Source organism: Setaria italica, chromosome IX (assembly GCF_000263155.2).
Source record: "Setaria italica strain Yugu1 chromosome IX, Setaria_italica_v2.0, whole genome shotgun sequence".
Classification (NCBI taxonomy): Eukaryota; Viridiplantae; Streptophyta; class Magnoliopsida; order Poales; family Poaceae; genus Setaria; species Setaria italica.
In genome coordinates, this window is record NC_028458.1 from 34498365 (window position 1) to 34518326 (window position 19962).

Below are 19962 nucleotides of genomic sequence, written 5' to 3' on the forward strand. Positions count from 1 at the left end.
CTCTCCTTCAGCTTCTACCTCGTGTCGTCCCTCAATATAGCCCAGGGCATGGAGCTCGCGCCATCGCTGGCCTTGAGTCTTGTCGCAACCTTGATGCAACTCACAGAAACGCACTCATGAATATAGTATCTGGTAACTGGGTTATAGTGGAAATGGAAGTAGTCGAAGTTCTTGAGCATATGCTCGCCGTCTCGAGCCGCAGCTCGCGGCCTTCGCCGATTACAACCAAATCGAATTCTATCTGAACGAGCATATGTAGACAATACAAGCCGTGCTGCAACAGCTAACAGCTAATGGACTATTGGACCTAAACTTCAGTAAAGCTGCTCTGGTCCATAGTAGAGTGTATTGGGCCGTTGGGTTCTCAGGGCCTTGACAGCATGCTATTGCTCAGGATGCTTCTGCAACGACTTGATAACAGCTTCCACCGAATGCTTGGCGCTTCTCTTCCTAGTTGACACAGCAGGTTCATGACAAGTCTCGAGACCACCGACCGTGATAAACGAGAGCACAAGTGCCCCAGGAAGAAAACGAGAGGGTTCGGCGGATAGATCATAGCTGCTCGCTATGCCATCCATCGATCCCTGGCGCCTACATGGGAGGAAGAGAAGAGGACAGAGAAGCTGGGGTGGTTCAGGAAGATGATGCAGCGGTCGGCGGCGTTGTCAGTACTGGAGAGCTGCTTCTTGATGCTGGCCATGGTGGATGTCATCCAGCTCAAGCTCTGGCTGCTGTCATGCGGTGGAACGGCGGCCGTGGGCGCGGTGCTGGTGATGAAACTGCTTGGGCTCGCCGGCCTCGCAGTCTACGTCAGGGCCGTGGTCTCCTCCATCCTTCACCTCAAGGGTGTACTCGTACTAGACAATCCGTTGCAATATTTTTGGGGCGCAAAAGTGATCCATTTCATCTGAAGACAACAGTCCATACAAGGGCTCGTTCGGTTACTCTGGAATGAGTCCCTGGAATCAACGATTCCAGAATTAAAGATTCCCGGTTGGAAGGGTTCACTAATTTGTATAATCTTGATAAGCTGGATTAGTTCCTAGGTCCAATCCTAACTAACCGAACGGACCCTAAACCAACTTTCTGTAATTTGCAGGGATAGCTGAAACTAATGAATTATGTACTTTGGCAAAATAACGATCGCAGATGAAGTAATAAGCATAGACGTGCTCCACGGGATATGAAAAAGGAAAGTGCAGCACACACCCAAATGGCCAAACAGAAGGCATGATCCAATATATAGCTGTTCTTGCCGATGTATTTCGCCAGCAGAGTGTTAATGTGTATGGTAGGTAAGTACTCTGTTTTGTGAAGACATACATCCAAGTAGAAAAAGAAATGAGGGAGAAACTGATACGGTTTCTATGTGACATAAATGAGAACTAAGTACGTACATCCTCCTCGGTCCATTAGAACCAAATGATCCGGTGACAGGTTTCAGTGTTCGACAAACATGCTCGGAGCTAATTTCAGTGTCTGAAGCGAACCTGTTCAGTGTTCGACACAAACATGCTCGGAGCTGATTTCAGTGTCTGAAGCGAACCTGACCAAAGGTTGCACCACCCTCAGGAAAAAGCTTCTCCAGAACGTTGCGGTCACCCTCTAAGCATACAATTTCAAGCATCTCAATGTGCTGACATGTGAACGATCCTTCATCCAGCTCACCAATGATGCTTTGAGATGTATAGTTACACTACATCACGACAGACATACAAATTTTACCTTCATGGCACATGCAGAAACCTTCATCGAAGGATAAATAAGCATGTGGAGAGAAGCGTGTACCTCCTTAAGTTTCAGAGTTAGCTTCACTAGATTAGGACAGTTCTGAAGGAAGACTTTAAGGGCATAGTAGTCTTCAGGCAGGCACCATTTACCAAGAGTCAGGGTTCTAAGATTGTTGAATTTCGGGCACCATTGCGAACTTTTTTCCATCTTCAGCTGCACAAGGTCCAAAGAGTTAGGATGTGACAAAGAATGCATGCCATACTCCGAAAATTATTTCCTGATCCAGCCAAGGTACATAATGTTCTGAGAAGAAGCTAAAATATGTAGAAAGAAGTGTTAAGTAATTATCGAGATACTTTAGTATAAGTATAGCTTCAGAAAACAACGTATGACAAAAGACGGACATGAACAGGAACTGTGCTTAGAAATATGATACACGTGACAGAATACCATGCTTAATTTTTAACAGAGCCAATAATCTAGAGCATATGTAGATAGACAGGTGGAAGGACAATAGGAATAGGTGATGCAGCTGCTCACTTGTGATCCGATTCTAAGCACTAGAACTGAAGCTTCCAATAATTATGCACATGTCATTTGCATGGTGCCTACAGATTTGCACATAATATGTAATGATGATAAATGAACTTAAAATAATCACTATGCTATAGGGCAAGATGTATTTTCAGCTCTTGCCACCTATAACAATAGAAAAGGTAGGTGTAACTGAACCGGAAATTCCTTAGCTGTATTCATGTTTCAAGTTCTAAGATACCGTTGGATAGACTATTTAGTGAGTCAGAGTATACAAAGTACACTGCATTATGTGGAACCTGCTGAGAGCATCAACCATCCTCTAGGAGTCTAGGTACTGCTTCGCATCAGAATACATTATCAAACACTTTTGCAGTTATAGAACAAAGACTAAATATCATGCTTAGATCATAGATTTGACTTTGAAGTGCAATTATGTTTTTACCTTTTTTTTAACTTTGTTATTTTGCCCTTAGCTATTCACAAGTCAATGTGATTTTACCCTTGGTCTTTGTGTATTTGCCCCTGTTTTCACTGTTGACTAGGGGCAAAATCACATTGACTTGTGAATAGTAAAGGGCAAAATCACAATTACACTTCAAAGTAGGGGCAACAACACAAATGCCCCATAAATATTTGTATGGATATGCATTGTCAAATTAAGAATCATACCATTCCTCCATAGTTGAAATCCAAATTTGTGACTCCAGATAGGCTCCTGAGGAACTTGCGGATATCATCAACCTGAGTACCTCCTGAAGCAACTGAAACTGATGCTGTCACTAGTGATCCCATGTCCTTTAGTAAAGGTATTCCTGCTTCTACGGAGAAGCCAAGATAACAGAGGCTTGGAATAGAAATAGAGAGCTGTTCATCAAATGTGAACTCGGTGGAATCACCAATGGACAAAACCTTTAGTGTCTGGGAGGTAATCTCATCATCGTCAATGGCACAGTCACTTAAGAGCAGACGTTCTAATGCTGTGCATCCAGTTTGGAGGTTCCTAAAGAAACCATGGAACAACATAACAGACGAAAGCTGAAGGCTTGTCAAGCATTTTGAAGCAAACACTGCAGGATTGAGATGCAATCTATCGTCCCATATCTCAACCTTGACAGACCGAGCATTGCTCTGTAAAGCATGGCGGATCCACAGGTTAGCATCTTCCGAGTCTGCATCAGGGTCCACTGACTCTAGAGGATCAGGCATGTAGTAGCAAAGCCGGAACTCGTCCAAGGGAACGGGGTTACGGAGCACCAAGAAGCCGCTGGTAAACTTCTTGAACAGCACGTCGCGCTCCTCCTCGCTATCAGCCATGCCGTCGAACTCATGGCGCGTGGCGTTGATGCGAGGCACGGAGCGCCAGAGGTGGCGCCACCGCCGCGACAGCACGCAAGTCTGCACGAGCTGGCGGGCGTCCAGGAAGGAGATGGCACGAAGGAGGACGCCGTCGGGCAGGGCGTTGATCCAGCAATCCGCTCCGGGAACGCGCCCTGGCGACCCTGGTGACATGCCCGCGTGGTCAATCGTGTCGGCCATGAGTTCGGCGTCACAGGCGCATTTAGTCGAGCAGGTGGTGTTCAGAGAAGCTGCAAGATAGAGAAATTACGAGTCAAGGATCCATGAATCCGCAGATCAGAGCAAGATTGCTGTGATTCATGAAATCAATAATCGAGCAGAGATTCTCTGATAGAAACGATAGCGATCGAATCGAAGAGGAGGAAAAATGCCAGAAGAGGAAGAAGGAGCGAACCGTGGGTTTCGTTCGCGCTGCTGCCTGCCCCCTGTCCGCAGCCCGCCCACACACACTGACTGGGCCACCAGTTATCCCCTCCGAGATTATTTAAAACTTATTTAAAACTTTGGACACATAGCCCTTCTTATTTTTTTTTAAAACTTGGGTGGCTCTACGGCCTTTCATTACCATCACTAGATTCCACTAAATCGCAGATCACTTGCATATTTACAGAATCAGGAAGAGGGCTAGTCCATATGCATGATTGTTCCGAATCCCAAAGTAAACCCAAGCTTGCAAGCTCGTGCGCAGACGAGCTAGACACACAAACTCATTAGCTAACAGGTTTCGGATATCCCTGAAAAACACTCCACAAGGAGCACGATCATAAGCATCACATGTAATAGCTTCCTTTAGAACACTTGAGTCAACATCCAGCTGCACATGGGAGATGCCATACAATTCAGCTGTCTCCAATGCCTTGAGGCAACTAACTGCTTCCGCCATTAACGCGTCATGAAGCTGACCAGCATTGCCTACACCTGCCAGCACGTGTTCACCTGTGTAATCTCTGATAATGAAGCCCTAGGCATCATTCTTAGTTGCCTGCATAAAAGCTCCATCAGTATTGATTTTCAGGACATCTTGGGGAGGTCCGAACCATCTCGGTTGTAGCCTAGCATCCGGTCTGATTTTCATTCTCGGCAATTCCAGCAGCACCGCCATCTCTAAGACTGAGTGACAGACATTATGTATATTTTGAATTGGATCTCCGACATTTACCTTGTTTCTTACATCCCACCACTTCCACAGCAAGAGGCTAACCTTATAGGCCAAGCTTTGTTCAAGTTGCAGCACATTCCAAATAAAATCCTTCACTGATTTGGCCGACAGCAAAACAAGGCGTGTTTGTTCCATTTCCAAGAGATGCCAACATCTCTTTATTAGCTTGCATTTTAGAAAACAATGACCCCGTCCTCATCAAAACTCAGGCACACCGGACATCTCGTGTCAAGAATATGTGGTGGAACCGCCCAAATTAACCTGACTAAAATGCACTTAAGTCGCCTGACTCACGATCATGCACTTTAAGCAAGTCAAATTGGTCGTCCGTTGGATTTCATCCGATAAACCACTTACTCAGGATCGAGAAGCATTGCTCACACGAAGGTGAGTAGCACAGCAACTACAACATTCCCATCACATTAACATGGTTCAACAATTTATTACATCAGAGTTTTTGAAATTCAAACAAGTTTGCAAGGTTCAGCAACATGGAAAAACAACGGAAGCTACACAACGATACATAATACCATGACGAAGCTGACCGCAATATCCATTCAACGTTCCCCGCTGTCTGAGGCGAGTGCCCACTCAACCGACCAACCCGGAGGGGGCTGAGTCAGCCAAGTCAGACTGGCAACCATTTCCTCATGCTCAGCACTTCCTGAAAACATGGCCAAAACAAGGCTGAGCAACTAATACTCAGCAAGACTGACCCGACAGGTGACTACATCACCACCAACTCCTAAACATGCAAGGCTTTTGGCTGTGGGTTTGTTTTTGCCAAACGCCTAATGTTGGTCCTTACTTTCAATATTTTAGCTCAAGTTCTAAGTTCGTTAATCAGTCTAGTTTAGCAACTTATACTAAGCAAGCATAGTTTCCAAACCATTAAAGAACAAGCATCAAGATTAATTTATCATCATGTTTCATCTTTACTCAATGCAGAATAGCGATCAAGCAGTCCCAAATTGTCAGAGGCAGACTAATTGATTCGAATTTATTAACCATGCATGGCAAACCTAATCTCATGACATCCGCGCTTGAAGGGTCGCTTCATTTGTCAGTCGTCCCCATCGATCCCTTAGGCACGTGTCAGGGCCAACTTCCTTTGGCATGCAATGTTCCATAATCCCGGCCTCTACCGTACTATGACCGCACTTGCACCCACATGATGCACCATGGGAACGACGTTCCAAGGACAGTCGAGGGAGGGTATGACACACCCTAGTTCAATCAGGTACTAGGCTTCCCTATCCCCTACTAGGTATAAGATTAGTACTTTCAATCACGAACGCCGACACGTTTCGACCTTAGCAAGTTCATTGCTAGACAGATGGGGCAAACCACCACATCGGAACCATTCCCGGTCCCGTCTGTCATCCTTATAGTTGTAGAAATAGTAAACAAACAACTCCTATAGCTCGTGAGTGACAGGCAATCACTCGACTTTTACCGAGTCCTATTTAGCATTGCATCTACGCGACTTATCATGCTAGTGTTTAGATCAAAAGGGTACTAAGTTCATGCATCTAAGGTGTCATTCAACTCCTATAACGTAAATGCACAATCATAAGTATCAACATATTGCATAATTTAAAAACAGGGAAGCATGCACCGGGGCTTGCCTTCAGGAAAAGTTAGCGGTTCCTCGGGGTCTTGATCTAGCTCGGGCTCAACTTCAGCGTGATGTAGCTCTATGACGGTTTCCTCTTCCAACATAGGGTGGAGCTCGTAGGTCTTGTCAGCGATATTAGCTTCTACACGACATGCACATGCAAGAGTTTAGTTTTATCCATGCGTTTACAGCGAATGATGCAAGGCATGACTTATTGCTAGAAGAAAATCGTATTTAGGCCACATTCACCTAAACAGGGTTTTAACTATCATTAACCTCATAAAGTAAGGTGGGGTTGGTTAAACTCGAGGTTGACTTTGATGGCGATTGTGTACATATATAGATTCTTACAACTTAGAGTTGTATAAAGAAGGTGGGGTCGTTTTTGGGGTTGCTCAGGGTTCACTTGGAGAGTATTCACTTCTGAATGTTTTTTTTATCTCTTCCAAAAATTACCTATTTATATTATTAGGATTTATATTTCTTTTATTCCTTTAAACCAATTTCTTAGCCAAAAAGTGGTTCCTCAAGCAAACAGCAACAAAAACACTAAGAAAATTACAGTACCTTACTTAAATTATTTTTAAGTTACTGTAAAAATTTGGGAGGCATTGGATTACCACAAAAAGATTTAAACATATTTTACCACCAAGGGTAGCATACACTTAACTATTTTTATCTCCAAACCTACAATGATTCTGAGGGTAAAACTTTAACAGTAGGTTGAAGGTGTGTTCCAGAGACTTTGGTGAATTTTTCATGATTTTTGGAGAAGGTCATCTATTTTCCATATTTATCTCCCATTTATCATGTTCTATAAGGAAGGTGGGTTTCTTTCTGATTCTAACCACAACCCATATTTTTCCTACAAACTACACTGCAAAACTAAGCTACTCTAAGTGGTTTCATATTTTTCTCAGCTCTAGATTAAAACTTATGTAAAAAGGAAGATTTAACCCTAGATCTCAAATATAAGGTCAAAACAGTGACTATAAGTTCTACTCCAGGGCACTAAGTATTTTTTTGAGCTTCTAATCACTGAAACATACACCACAAAGTTGGATTTACCTTTTTAGCATTTTTCTTCTATTTACTATTATTTAAAAGGCCTGAGCAAGAAATAAAACTATAGGATATTACTTACAATAGTAACATGGGCAAACTTATTTTTGTATGAAACTAGACAGTTCACCGAGTTCCACAAAAGTAGTTTGGTATTTTTCTGATTTTTCCACGATTTACTAGGTATTTCCAAAGTTTATCCTATTTCCTGCCGATTTTTATTAATTAACCGAAACACATTTGCATCGGGGCCCTACAGAATTTTCAGAAATCACAGCCATACCCTCGGTTTTAGCATTCTCACCCTAAATCTACTTTCGCGATTACACATGTGCCCTTGGTGGCGCACGGTGGCGGGCGGCGGCCGATTCCGACGATTCGCCGACGGGGGTCGGGCGACAAGTGGTCGGGGGTGCATATGGGCTCACCTGAGCTCGACTTGGTGACGTTGGGGCAACGGACATGGCTGGCGAGGGTCGGAACACGGTGGCGGCGGCGAGCTCGGGCACGACCACGACGGCTTGAGGCATTTCGGCGGCGGGGCGGCCTCGGGCGGTCGTCTGACGGCGGCTAGAGCTTCGGGGGCCACTGGCGGCGTGCGAACGGGTGGTGGCGAGGGGGTTTGGCCAGCGGAGGGAAGCTCTTCGCGGTGAGGTGGGCGGCGGCGTGCGAAACAGAGGCGGCGGGGAGAAAAATGGCGAAGGGGTGCGGAGGGCTCTTCCAGCAGCTCCTTTACTCATTTTATAGGGCCCGGGGGAGCAGCGGAGAGTTCTTGCTGGCCGGTGGGCTGAGGGGGAGCGAGGGGCTCTGATGGTGCTCGGGGATTGGGCGGCGGCGCCATTGGCCCTGGGAGCGGAGCTCCAGGGTGTATCTCGTCTTGGTTGGCCACGGGCGATTTTTGGCGTGAGCCACCGGTTTGTCGGGCGAGCAAGGTGGAGCGCTAAGGCGCTGGTTGGGTGAACGGGTGGAGGCGTGGGATGATGGCGGTGTGGTGGCTTTTCTAGCAAGCGGGCAGGGCTCCGATTGGCGGGCGTGGATGCGCGACAGGGCAAAGGATGGGCTCGGCCGGCGATAGGGTAGTGGGGAGCTCCGTCGGGTCTTGTCGCGGCACTGGTTAGGCATCGGGCTCGCCGTCCTATCGCTTCCCCACCGGGGATAGGGCGCCGGTGAGCTGCCAGTGACGGCGCGACACGGGGTAGGCAGCGCTCTGGGCGAACATGCCGGGGCGCTCCGGCGTCGAGGCAAGGCAAGGCAGGGACGTGGTCGACTTTGGGGGCCTCTTACTCAAAATTTTCAAACTAAACGTTCGATTACCCCTTTATCAAACTTGTAGTCCTATGGTCTGAGTTCAAACTTTACTAAATATGTTTCTCCAGATTTTGAGCGGATTTGAAGATAACTCAAGCCAAAGTTTGCTAAAAACTAGAAATTCTGGACTTAGCGTATTTCAGCCGATTTGGTGGAATTTCAGGAATTTAGCTGTCTTTGCCGAGAATTTTGGTTAGCTTCTGAGTCGAATTAGACCAAGGTGCTATTGAAGGAATTGTTCTTCGATCTTAGGACTTCAACTTATGTTAAGGACTTTTCTTGAGTGTAGTTCAAAATTTTGGAGGAACAAACTCGCCAAGAGGCACGCTCTGGATGGTTTCCAGACTTAGCGCTGGAATGCCAAGACAGCCGAGTTGACTGTTTTACCCGACTTTGACCAAATTTTTGAGTAGGTTCGGTTACGATTTGGACCTTGGTCAATGTAATAAAGTTGGAACACACTCAAGGGATTACAACTTTTATTAAAGGTCTGACCTGAGGTTAGATATAAAATTGTGAGATAACAGGTTGCAAAGTTGAGCAAAGCATGAATTCCATGACTTGGGTCATTTGTAAGGTTTTAATATACTCCTGGTTTGATTCTTGTTTTTGATCCTCTCCCACTCCGAATTAGCCAAAGTGTTATTAATAAAACTTATTTGAAATTAAAAGTCTTACAACTCTTATTTGGGCAAAATTTTAAGTTTGTATATAAAAACTCAAGTTTTATATCTAACTCCAAAAAGAGCTTTTTAGGGGCAAAATGGACATTTCACCTCTTTTACTTAGTGACTAATGACTTGTAGATTTGTTACAGAATAACCCCTCTCTATTTGATGTTTTGCTCCAGTGGTAAGCTGTTGTGAGCCAGACGCCAAATGAAAAGGCGTACCTTTGGAAGACATGGCAGCTTCCACAATTTCTTCCATTCTGTGCTTCATGATCTCTCTCCCGACTGCACAAGCTACTTTCTCCTTGCTGGTTTTGCCGCTGGCGCTTCTCTTCATCTACTAACACGTGGTATGCCGACTTGACCGAAAACATCCCCTTCTTAAATTTTGATTTCCATGTTTCAAGATGACATGCCTACTTTAATTGAAAACGTATATTGCATTACGATTTGAATAGTCTATTAATATATTACAACAATACGTAATAATCATGTAATCTTATCTAAGATTACACCACTATTTAAAATAAAAACTTTTACTCTAGGAGTCAATATACTTCCTCAGATTAAAAATATCTATTGTTAAGCAAGTAGATCAAATACCCTTGGTGTGCTTCAGTAAAAATTAATACATTAGACCGATATATTTATAAATTGAGCAATATCATTTACTCCAATCATTCTATCACAGGAGCAAAATTAATACATTAGACCGATATATTTATAAATTGAGCAATATCATTTACTCCAATCATTCTATCACCAGGAGCTTCAGTAAAAATCAATACATTAGACCGATATGTCCAGGCATGAGGCATACATTGCCCATGCTATCACCAGGAGCAAAATGTAAAGGTACCAAAAGATAAGAAAGCAATATTACAGACCAGGTAAGGAAATTAATGACTGAAATGGGGGAGTTCATCACAAAATAAAACCAAAATGTCCAGAGGAATGATCCTGGCACCAAGCAGCCATCACTGCTTCTTGGGCTTCTTCTTGGATACTTTTGGAGCATCAGTATCATCATTGTTTTTCTCATTGTTCTTCTTCAGCAGCTTTTTACCTAGGGGGGGCAACATTTCTTTTTTTGCTAAGGGCATCATTGGTAAGCTTTTTTGGGTCCACCTTACAGAACTCTTCTCCCAAACTTCTAATTACAGCCTGTGACAGTTGAGGAGGCTCCATCCGACAGCCAATACAGTTCTTGTCCTTTGCACCATTTAATTTGGGTGGCGACAGGTCACCAAAAAGTGAAGTGCGAGCAAAAGCAGGCCAGTGAATGCAGCGAGCGAGCGAGCTAGCTCGTGTGGCTCGTCCGACAACCCCTGGCGGCTGGCCTTTCCCAGTGTCGCGCGTCTCCATCTCCAAGACCCTTCCCCGTCGAGCGCAGACGCAGACGCACATGCCTCTCCCAAAGGAGTCACCCGTTCGCATACCCGGAAAGGCAACATGCTATTACTTCACTTCACCCTTCTGGATCCTAAATTACCGATCGATCATCTAACAAATGCTGCTTCCCGTTCTCTGCCGCAAATTTACTAGCAACTGCCCTGCACTGATCCTTTTATTTGTTTCACCGTGCTGCATTAATCTTCTGGCATTTCCATAGGCATGTCCATCTGTCAAGTTCATCGCTACTTTATGTACTCCATCAGTGTTATTTGCTTGCCAGCCACTTCCATGGTCTGTCCATCTGTCAACTTCATCATCGCCTCATCCGCCCATGCCGGTTTGGATTGACAACACATGCTCCGGTGCCTTCTCTAATAGGCAGCCTCAACCACATTGACATGGACCTTGCATATATGGATGATCAACATCTATATTGATAAGCGGCTTCTCTCTCACCATCCATCTTTGCAAACCCATCTTCATCATATGCCAATCGTTTTCGAGCCACCATGAACAGCGTGCATCTAATTATTTTTTCTAGCTATCCTTTCCAACATTTGTAGTTCTTCACCTATTCTATTGTAATCCGAATTTTTATGCAATCATATGTTGACCTTGACCCTCCCTACATTGATACAGTTCCACTAACATTGCCGCTGCTTGCCTAATAAATTCCATAATTCTGAATCACCATGAACAGTATCTGTTAGTTGAATCCTTGCAGAATGGGAACTGTTTTTTCATACCTGGTGAGAGACAGAAAGAGGTACTACACATAAATCTGCTGTTAGCTTTACCTCCTTCATGTTTACTTGAATTCCAATTGTTTTGTCCTTGGTTTCTTTTTAAAATAAAACACAGTGCTTCCTTTCACTTTCATTGGGAAGTTGACTTCAGGGATACGATGGCGCATATTTGTTTTGTGCTTCTTCAGTAGCTTATTCACTATAAACAACTACAGATGTGTCTGTGCTTTGTCATGGCCTTATTCACTCCGATCCCAATAAATTTGTGTAGTTGCATTATCATCCATTCACCATGTATTTAATTAAAATACTCATAAATTTCCATAGCAATGCACGGCGAATTCACCTATGTTGCAATCTTATATATAAAGTGCCCGATATTAGACACTTTGGTTTTTTCATGTTCAGTAATCTATATCATTAAGTAATATACAAATGAAAAAACTTGAGCCCCACATCTTAAAATCACATCAATTTTTTATGAAAGAAAATTTAGAAAGTTTGAAGTACACTGTGCTTCGACGGTATGTATCTTTTTCCTTTCATGGTAAAGCACTGAAAAAGCTTATTATTCTCATCTTTCTGTGAACCTACTTAACTGGTTACTTCAATTCAGGCAACGAGGATAATTTCTTCTGTTTTTACCTTGTTACTGTAATTCAAAACATTTTAGAGAAGTTGTTACAAGGAAGGGGGAAAGCACTGTGCACTTGAAAACTTTGTACACAAAGATGTAATTTTGATGTTAAAACAACACTGTAAGTTCTTTCCAGGCCATTTTTATGATTAAAGAACCTCTTCAACTTTTATCTGTCCCATTTAATATGAGAATAACCTTATATGCTGTTAGAAAACCTTTGTATTTTATTTAACAGTCATACAATCTTAGATAGTAGCCTAGTACAGGGGTCGAAGTATACAGAACTATATTGGGGGCAGCCAAATATTGTAGTCCTTATGCTTTGTCTTTTTCTAACCATTTGTTGCTTCAGAAACCAATTGGCTTAAAACGTTATTAACATTTCCTTTTTTAATTAATTGCAGGGCGCATCTTGTGGCAACTATTTCTGCACTTCTCTTTGGTTATCTTACTTGCCCAAGTATTGAATTGCACAATGCTGCCAAGAACGATCAAAAGGAGGCTATGGCTCTTGTTAGCTGACAAGCCCATCCATGCAAATCCGCTGCAGTCTTTGGCATAAGCATAGCATTTGCCGTGCTCCCCTTTGCTTATGGGACACAATTCAATAATATGGACCTAGAATAGCTAGGTGTTTCTCATGGTTCCTTGCTATATTTAGGTTACTTTGCTACTTATGGACCAGTTTGGCAGGACTTCGGTTCCTCTGAAAATGGCTCCAGCTCCTCTGGTGGAGTGACTTCTCTGGTAGAACTGAAGCTGTTTTGGAGAACGTTTGGCAAAACTGTTTCACCCTATTTTTCATGAATGGATTCAAGATGTCAAATGTCCAATATGCCCCTTAATATATGACTTGATTGTTAAGCTGAATTGCATGTTTCCCTTCTGTTTGTAATTTTAGTTCATGTAAATTAAAAAATAAATAGAAATATTTTCTAGATCTCATCTTCAGACGGTTTGTGTTTTTGTGATGGTCACGTCTTTGGTCATTTACTGTAGTTGGTATGCAATTACTAGCTACTCAGTAATACCAATTGCTAGTTTCAGTAGAACAGGTGTGCATCTATCCTGAACATCTTGTGGCTCTGTCTTGGAGTCTAAAGTTTTTCCATAGTCCAACCAAAGCCACTCTGTGTTGGAGTTGTATTCCCATTTTTGTCATGGTATGTCATGAAATATTTGGAAGTAAGAACAACAGTCATAAATTGAATATTTTGAGCACCCCTGCAAGGGTTTTCACAGTCCATTCATCACCATCAGAAGCATTATCATCAGTCTCATAAGAAGAATTATCAGATTTGTGCATTAGACAAAGAACAATCATTAAAATAGCACCATTATTACAAGTCCAAATAGTAGCATTGGAAAGTCATTCAGAGCCTACAAATTATTACAAGCCATTAAACTAGTAGCATTGGAAGCAACAAATAAATAACATCCTGAAATAAAAAGTCCTAATTGGAAGGATACACTGGTTGCCAACAAATAAATAATATCCACAAATGCTCTACTTAGGCACATCATTTTTAGTCATCCACTCATGCTTTCTAGTCAACCAATCAAATCTCGCTTCAGGTGTGTCTAATGTCATGAACATCTCTCTTTTAGCCTTTTTGGTAAAAACAAGAGATGCAATGAAATGTTCATTTGTTCCTGGAACAGCACCATAGTTCTTCACCAAAGCCATGGCTCACAAGATGCAGTTGTTCGCTCATTTATCTCCACAATCTTGCCTATTTGTTCTTGAAACCAATGACCTGCACTTGTCTTAGGTTTCTTTCCCTTCTTGTTATCAGCCCCTCTACCTCTCTTTCCTCTCCCACTAGTAGGTGTCACCTCCTCCAGTTCACTATCATCGTTATTGTCAGCTTCATCTTCATCATCAAGGTTAATGGGAGAAGTACCAGAAGATAGATTTGTTTGAGAAGGTCTTGCACCACTAGAAGCACACCAATGATCGTCACCGGTGTTAGGAAGATCTTCGAACATAATTCCCAAGATTTCCACATTTTGGCAACACAATGGAGCATTGTTCGCATGAAAAATAACTTGCACTTACTCCTATTGTTTCCTTCGACCAAGTCTCTGACATAACTATATTCTTTCCTGATTCATCCCATCCTATTCCGGTCTCCTTATTGGTCAGTTGCTTCCAAATTCCATAATTAGTTTTCAATTTATCCCATTTGTTCTTGAACTATTTTCTAGTATACAGAATACCGGTCCTCTCATGAAACCTTTGTATCATGTTCTTGTAACTGGTCTTATTCAAATGAGTGCTTGACCGATTTCATTTTTGAACTTCGTCTGAAAAATTCTCGCAGACTATTGTAGTGTTCTCATCACACCAAGCAACATCTTTGTTGCCAATAAAATTAGTACCATAAGAACCAAATATCAAGTAACCTACACATTCCAAGCATAGTACAAAATTCTATTTTCACACAGAGATGTATAACACGACATTCCATCTATGCTCAATGAATTGCTAGCATGACAAGTATTTCTTACCTTCGATCGCCATTGCTAACGTTGACGGTTGCAGGGGCAGCAGGGACTGGCGCTGGTGGTCTAGATTCCTTGCCACCGTGTCCTCATCTACGGTGAGCAGAGGCTCCTCAAACTGGCACCACCCTTGCCTCCTTTGCCTTGTTGTTCTGATTCCTGGCCAACGCTGGCGCTAACGCCGATGGCGACGATGACACCAAGATGCTAGAGATCCACTCCAGTGTGGCAGAACCACCTAAATTAACCCAGCTAAAGTGTGCTCAACGTTGCCTCATATGTGAACCACACTTTAATCAAGTCAATTCGGCAGTCCGTTGGGTTATACCCGATAAACCACTTGTTTCGGATCAAACGAAAAGCATTTCACACGAAGACGAGTCCAGAGATTACAACATTCCAGTACTTAATTCATAGATCCGAATTAAGTTATTACACATCCATTGTTCAAAAGTGCATAAGTAAAATGTTCAGAGTTCCAAAGCAGCGGAAAAATGATAACAACTGCATGTCAATACAAAATATCACGGCGAAGCCAACCATGATATCAATAACCGCGATCCTCGCCGTCTGAGGATGGGTCGCACTCGACTGTCCAACCCGAAGGTAGCTGGGTCGGCCAAGTTACACAAGCAACAAACTCCTCAACATCTAAGTTACCTGAAAGTAAAGCCACAAGCAAGGCTGAGTATACTAATACTCAACAAGACTTACTCGGTAGGTGGTAACTACTCCACCGACTTCCAGACATGCAAGGCTTTTTGGCTGAGGGGTTTGTTTTGCCAAAAGCATCTAAAGTAGGTCCTTATTTTCAAGTTTTAGAATCAGGTTCTAGTTGATTAACCATTCTAGGTAAGCACCTATTCTAAACAAGCATGGTGAACAAGCAATTAATTCAAGCATCAATCTTAAATAATCATCCTTTGTTCCACTTCTTACTTAGTGAAGAAGCGCTATCAAGTAGTCTCAAACTGTGAGAGGCAGACGATTCGAATCGAGTTTCTTAACCTTGCAAGGTGAACCTAACCCCATGATATATGCTACTATTGTGCCAGGTTCACATATATCAGTCGTCCCCATCAATTTGCGGCGTTTCTCTAGAGCCCACTTCCCTTGGCATACAATGCCCCAACGGTCCCGGAATGACGTCGTACCGAGGCTGCACTTGTACCCACATGAGGCCTCATAGGAACTCGATTCCAGAGAGAGCAGGGTAAAGGTCCACGCCAGTTCAATCAGGTATTAGGCTTCCCCATCCCATGCTAGGTATGAGATTAGTACTTTCAAACACTTGACCACTATTCTAACACATCTCGACCTTAGCAGGTTTCCACTAGACAGACGGGGCAATCTACCATCCACCAAAACAAAACAGATAGCCCAGCCCGGCCCGTCAATCCTTATGGTTGCAACATAAGTAATCAAGCAACTCCTATAGCTCGCGGGTGACAGGAAATCACTTGACTTTTACCGTGTCCCTATTTAGCATTGCAACTACTCGCCTTAACATACTAGTATTCAGCACATAGGTACCTAGGATCATGCAACTAGGGTTTTAAGCAACTCCTATAAACTTAATGCACAAACATAACTAGCATAAGTAGTGCATAATTTTAGAAACCAGGGTTATGCTCCGGGACTTACCTTCTCATCCTAAGTTTAGATTAGCCTTGGGCTCTTCCGAACTTGGTTCGGATCTTGATTTGCCTCGATTATGTTCGGCTCATTGAGTGCGTCCTTCTTCACGTTCCAGACCGAGCTCATACGTTCCGTCCGCGAGGTTAGCTTCTACATGAGATGCATATGCAATAATTCAATAATTCCACCTTTCATGGTCTGAATGGCGTTTCTTATATTATTACAAAGCATAGCTAACTCAAGACCAAACTTATTTAGACAAGCACCTATACTATCTTTCTTCACAGTTTAGTGCATTTTCGCGATTTAGACACTTAGTTCTAGTTTGATGGTGACTATGTACACATAAAACAAGTTTATTAACTTTAGATCGGAAAGTTCTCCTGTTTTTGAATGTTCTGTTGTACCTCTTCCAATGTTACCATTTTACCCTTACTACTACTTAATGTTCTTTATTCATTTAATCGGGTTTAACTTCCAAATTTCGTTTCAGCATGCAAACAGTGAGGTATGACACCGAAAATTTAACAAGAGCTCAAGCATGTCATTACAAAGTCATTGTAAAAATTTGGAGCTCACTGGACTTCGAAAAAATTCATTAAAATTACACCAAGATCCTATGGTTGAATGCACTTAACTATTTTTATCCCAAAATCTACAAAGAATTTGTTTCTGGAATTTCAACAGTGTGTTACACAAGTGCAATAGAGGTTACAGTGAATTGTTCACGATTTTTGGTGAAGGATATCTATTTTCCATATTTTTCTAGTATTTAACTTTGCATAAAAAGGAAAACATGTTTCATCATGTTTCATCCAGTGATCCTTACTTTTCCTAGTAAGTATGTTTTATGGGTGATCTAACAGAGATGGTTTCATATTTTTCTCTAACATATTCTATTACCTATGCAAAAACTAAAATCTTTGACTAGATTTCAAAGATAAATCTAAAATAGTGTGTAAAACATCTAAACTAGGGTTACAATTTTTTTCCTAGCACAAAATTAGTGTGACAAAGCTAACAGATGTGGTTTTGTTATTTTACCATTTTTTGGTGATTTACCAAGCATTTAAAGGCTTAAACACCAAATAAAATCTAGTGCTAAACACAGATCATAAACATGCATATGAGTATTTTTAAATGAAGCTACACATCACTAGGAACCTAGAAAAATAATAATCACATTATTCCCATTTTTCTATATTTACTTATGTATTTTCAAAGTTTCAGCCTTTTTAGATCTAGGAAATAAAGAAAACCGGGATCAACTTGCAAACTAGCCCCCAGATCTAAGGTTTAATCGCGCAAAGGTCCTTGGATTTCTCCCATACCCCCTACACTTCTCCTTCTTCTTCTTCTTTACATTCCTCACACATCAGACACAACACAGAAGCACGGTACAGCAGGGATTGGCATGGCCGGCCACGATAGGGGAAAGGGGGAGGATGGCGTGCTTAGAAAGCAGGGAGAGGGGGTAGGGATGCACCTTAGGGCGGCGACGCTTACCAGCAGGGGTGCAACACAGGGAGGAGAGCGGTGCCATAGGAAGTTCACGGGCAGGAAGGGGGCGGACTGGGGCTTGCCGTGGAGGGGGCTGTCCGGCGAGGGAGGACGGCCGGGAAGCGGCAAAACAGATGCGCGACGTCGAGGAGGCGCTGTGGCTGCGAGGAATCAACCGGAGACTCAACAACAGCGATGAATTTCTTTGGTGAAGGATGGGGAATAGTTGGAGCTTGGTTCTCACAATGGAGGTTGGGAGGAAGGGGCGAGTGATTCTGGGGGGAGGGGGGCTGGGGCTGCTTTTATAGCTGGGGTGAGGCGAGGATAAGAATGGTGAGGTGACAAAGCATGGGGCACAGCCATTGGAGGGGAGGGGAGCTCTGGTGCTTGGGCGCCACCAGGCAGCCATGGTGTGGAGTCCTTGTTCCAGCCAATGGAGGGCAACGAGAGGCGTGGAGAGGGAGGGAGGGGCACATGGGAGATACCTGGTTGGCCTATGGGGGTGGAGGAGCCCTGCAGGCTCTAAGGAAGGGCCAACCAGCAATCTTTGGGTGCCGTGCCAGCCACAGGTGTGCACGTGGCATTCTGGTGCTGGAGGAAGGAGGAAGAGGTTGCTGACGTGTGGGCCCGCGAAGCAAATACAATGTGTCAACTTTGTCTCCTGAACCGACCTAGCTACAGGTGTCCAAAAATACTCATTAGAAATATAAAATCATCAAGAATATAATGCAACAAGAATCAACTCAAAAGCTATTATGGTTTGCACACAATCGACAAAACAAAATAGCTAAAATTGAACTTTAACTGAATTTTAAACCCAAGAAAAAATCTCTAAAAAATTTGGTAAAAATATTTTAAAATTACTAAATGGTGTATAATATTTGAATAAAATAGTTGGGGGCATAGTTGTGTGGCAAAAATTAGGGTTTCTTCACAAATTTGAATTTTTATCAATAAACAGCAATTGTGTGAAATTAATAATGCCGGACTTTTACTCAATTTTGAACATCTTGTTTTTAAAATCCGAGAAAGTGCTAATAACAAAAGTTGTTTGTTTTCGAATTTTCTACAACGTTTATATTGGCCAAAAGTTAAGTTGTTATATGAAATTTGACTTTCTACTCTTACCCCATTTAGTGCTTTTGAGGTATTTTCCTACACTTAGTGAATTTAAAAGGTTTTCAAAAGTTGGGATTTGAACTTTGGGTGTGTTTTATACCTTACCAAACTAATTTTTTGGTTTTTTTTCATATTTAGCTTCTTGGTTGGCCCTATTTTGCTTTCTTTTGCCCCTTTGTGGTATTTTTCTGAAGTTGAAAGGCATTTGAAAGTGCAAGCGGTAAAAATTTTGAGTTTAGTGTGATTTAGGTGCTTAATACCTTAGTTACCCTCTTGCAAGATTGATTGAAACTAGGGATGTTACATCCGGCCTAAGAGCCGCGGCTGCCACTGCACTGCTCCACCAATTCGGCACCACTCTGCCGCCTCGCATTGAAACCCCTCTTGGACGCACGCCGGCGCCTACAGCACAGGGGGGGCTGCCGGGCGATGCTCCTGCGCTCGCGGTCGAGGCGGCCATCGGACCGCTGGCCCATGAGCTGCCGTCCAGGTGAGCCGCTGCCTGGCCGGCCGCCTGCTACGCTGGCCCTTGGCTGGCCGCCAGCAGTCCGGGAAGGGTGCCATGCGGTCCAGATGTGGAGCCTCCAACGCCACCAATCCCCGGATCGAGGTCAGCCACAGTCGATCCACTATTTTCCCCACCCGGAGCGACCTCCCTGCGTGCCGGGGTTGGGCGCCAGAGGGGATTCATGGCGCCGCTGTCCTTCTGCCTATTGCGGACCTAATAAGGGGAGTTCTTTAAGAGAGTTCGAGTCGTAGTCGTGGTCCTCAATTGACTCCAGTTTGAATTGGACTTTGGATAGAGCTTTTTGATGAACCGTGACCGCATTTAGGAGTTCGAGCAGGAATCGGCTTGGAGTTGTATCCGGTCCACACGATGGCTAAATTGCCTGCTTGCGCGGACTAATTCAAGTTTTGGTTGAGTTCAAGTTGTGGTCGAACCCGATATTGTTCAAATCGAAAAATTCGAATTTCTCG

The 19962-nt window shown here is 43.3% G+C and overlaps 1 protein-coding gene across 1 annotated transcript; it reads right to left on the reverse strand.

Moving 5' to 3' along the window:
• Nucleotides 1-1231: 1231 nt before the first annotated feature.
• On the reverse strand, nucleotides 1232-4089 carry LOC101771338 (putative F-box/FBD/LRR-repeat protein At1g78760). The gene is made up of 4 exons (XM_004983419.2): nucleotides 4019-4089; nucleotides 2938-3854; nucleotides 1789-1944; nucleotides 1232-1696 (listed from the first exon to the last, which is right to left on the reverse strand). The coding sequence occupies exons 2-4, from the start codon at nucleotides 3802-3804 to the stop codon at nucleotides 1529-1531; spliced, it is 1191 nt and encodes a 396-aa protein (XP_004983476.1). The 5' UTR covers nucleotides 3805-3854; nucleotides 4019-4089; the 3' UTR covers nucleotides 1232-1528.
• Between the last annotated feature and the right edge of the window lie 15873 nt (nucleotides 4090-19962).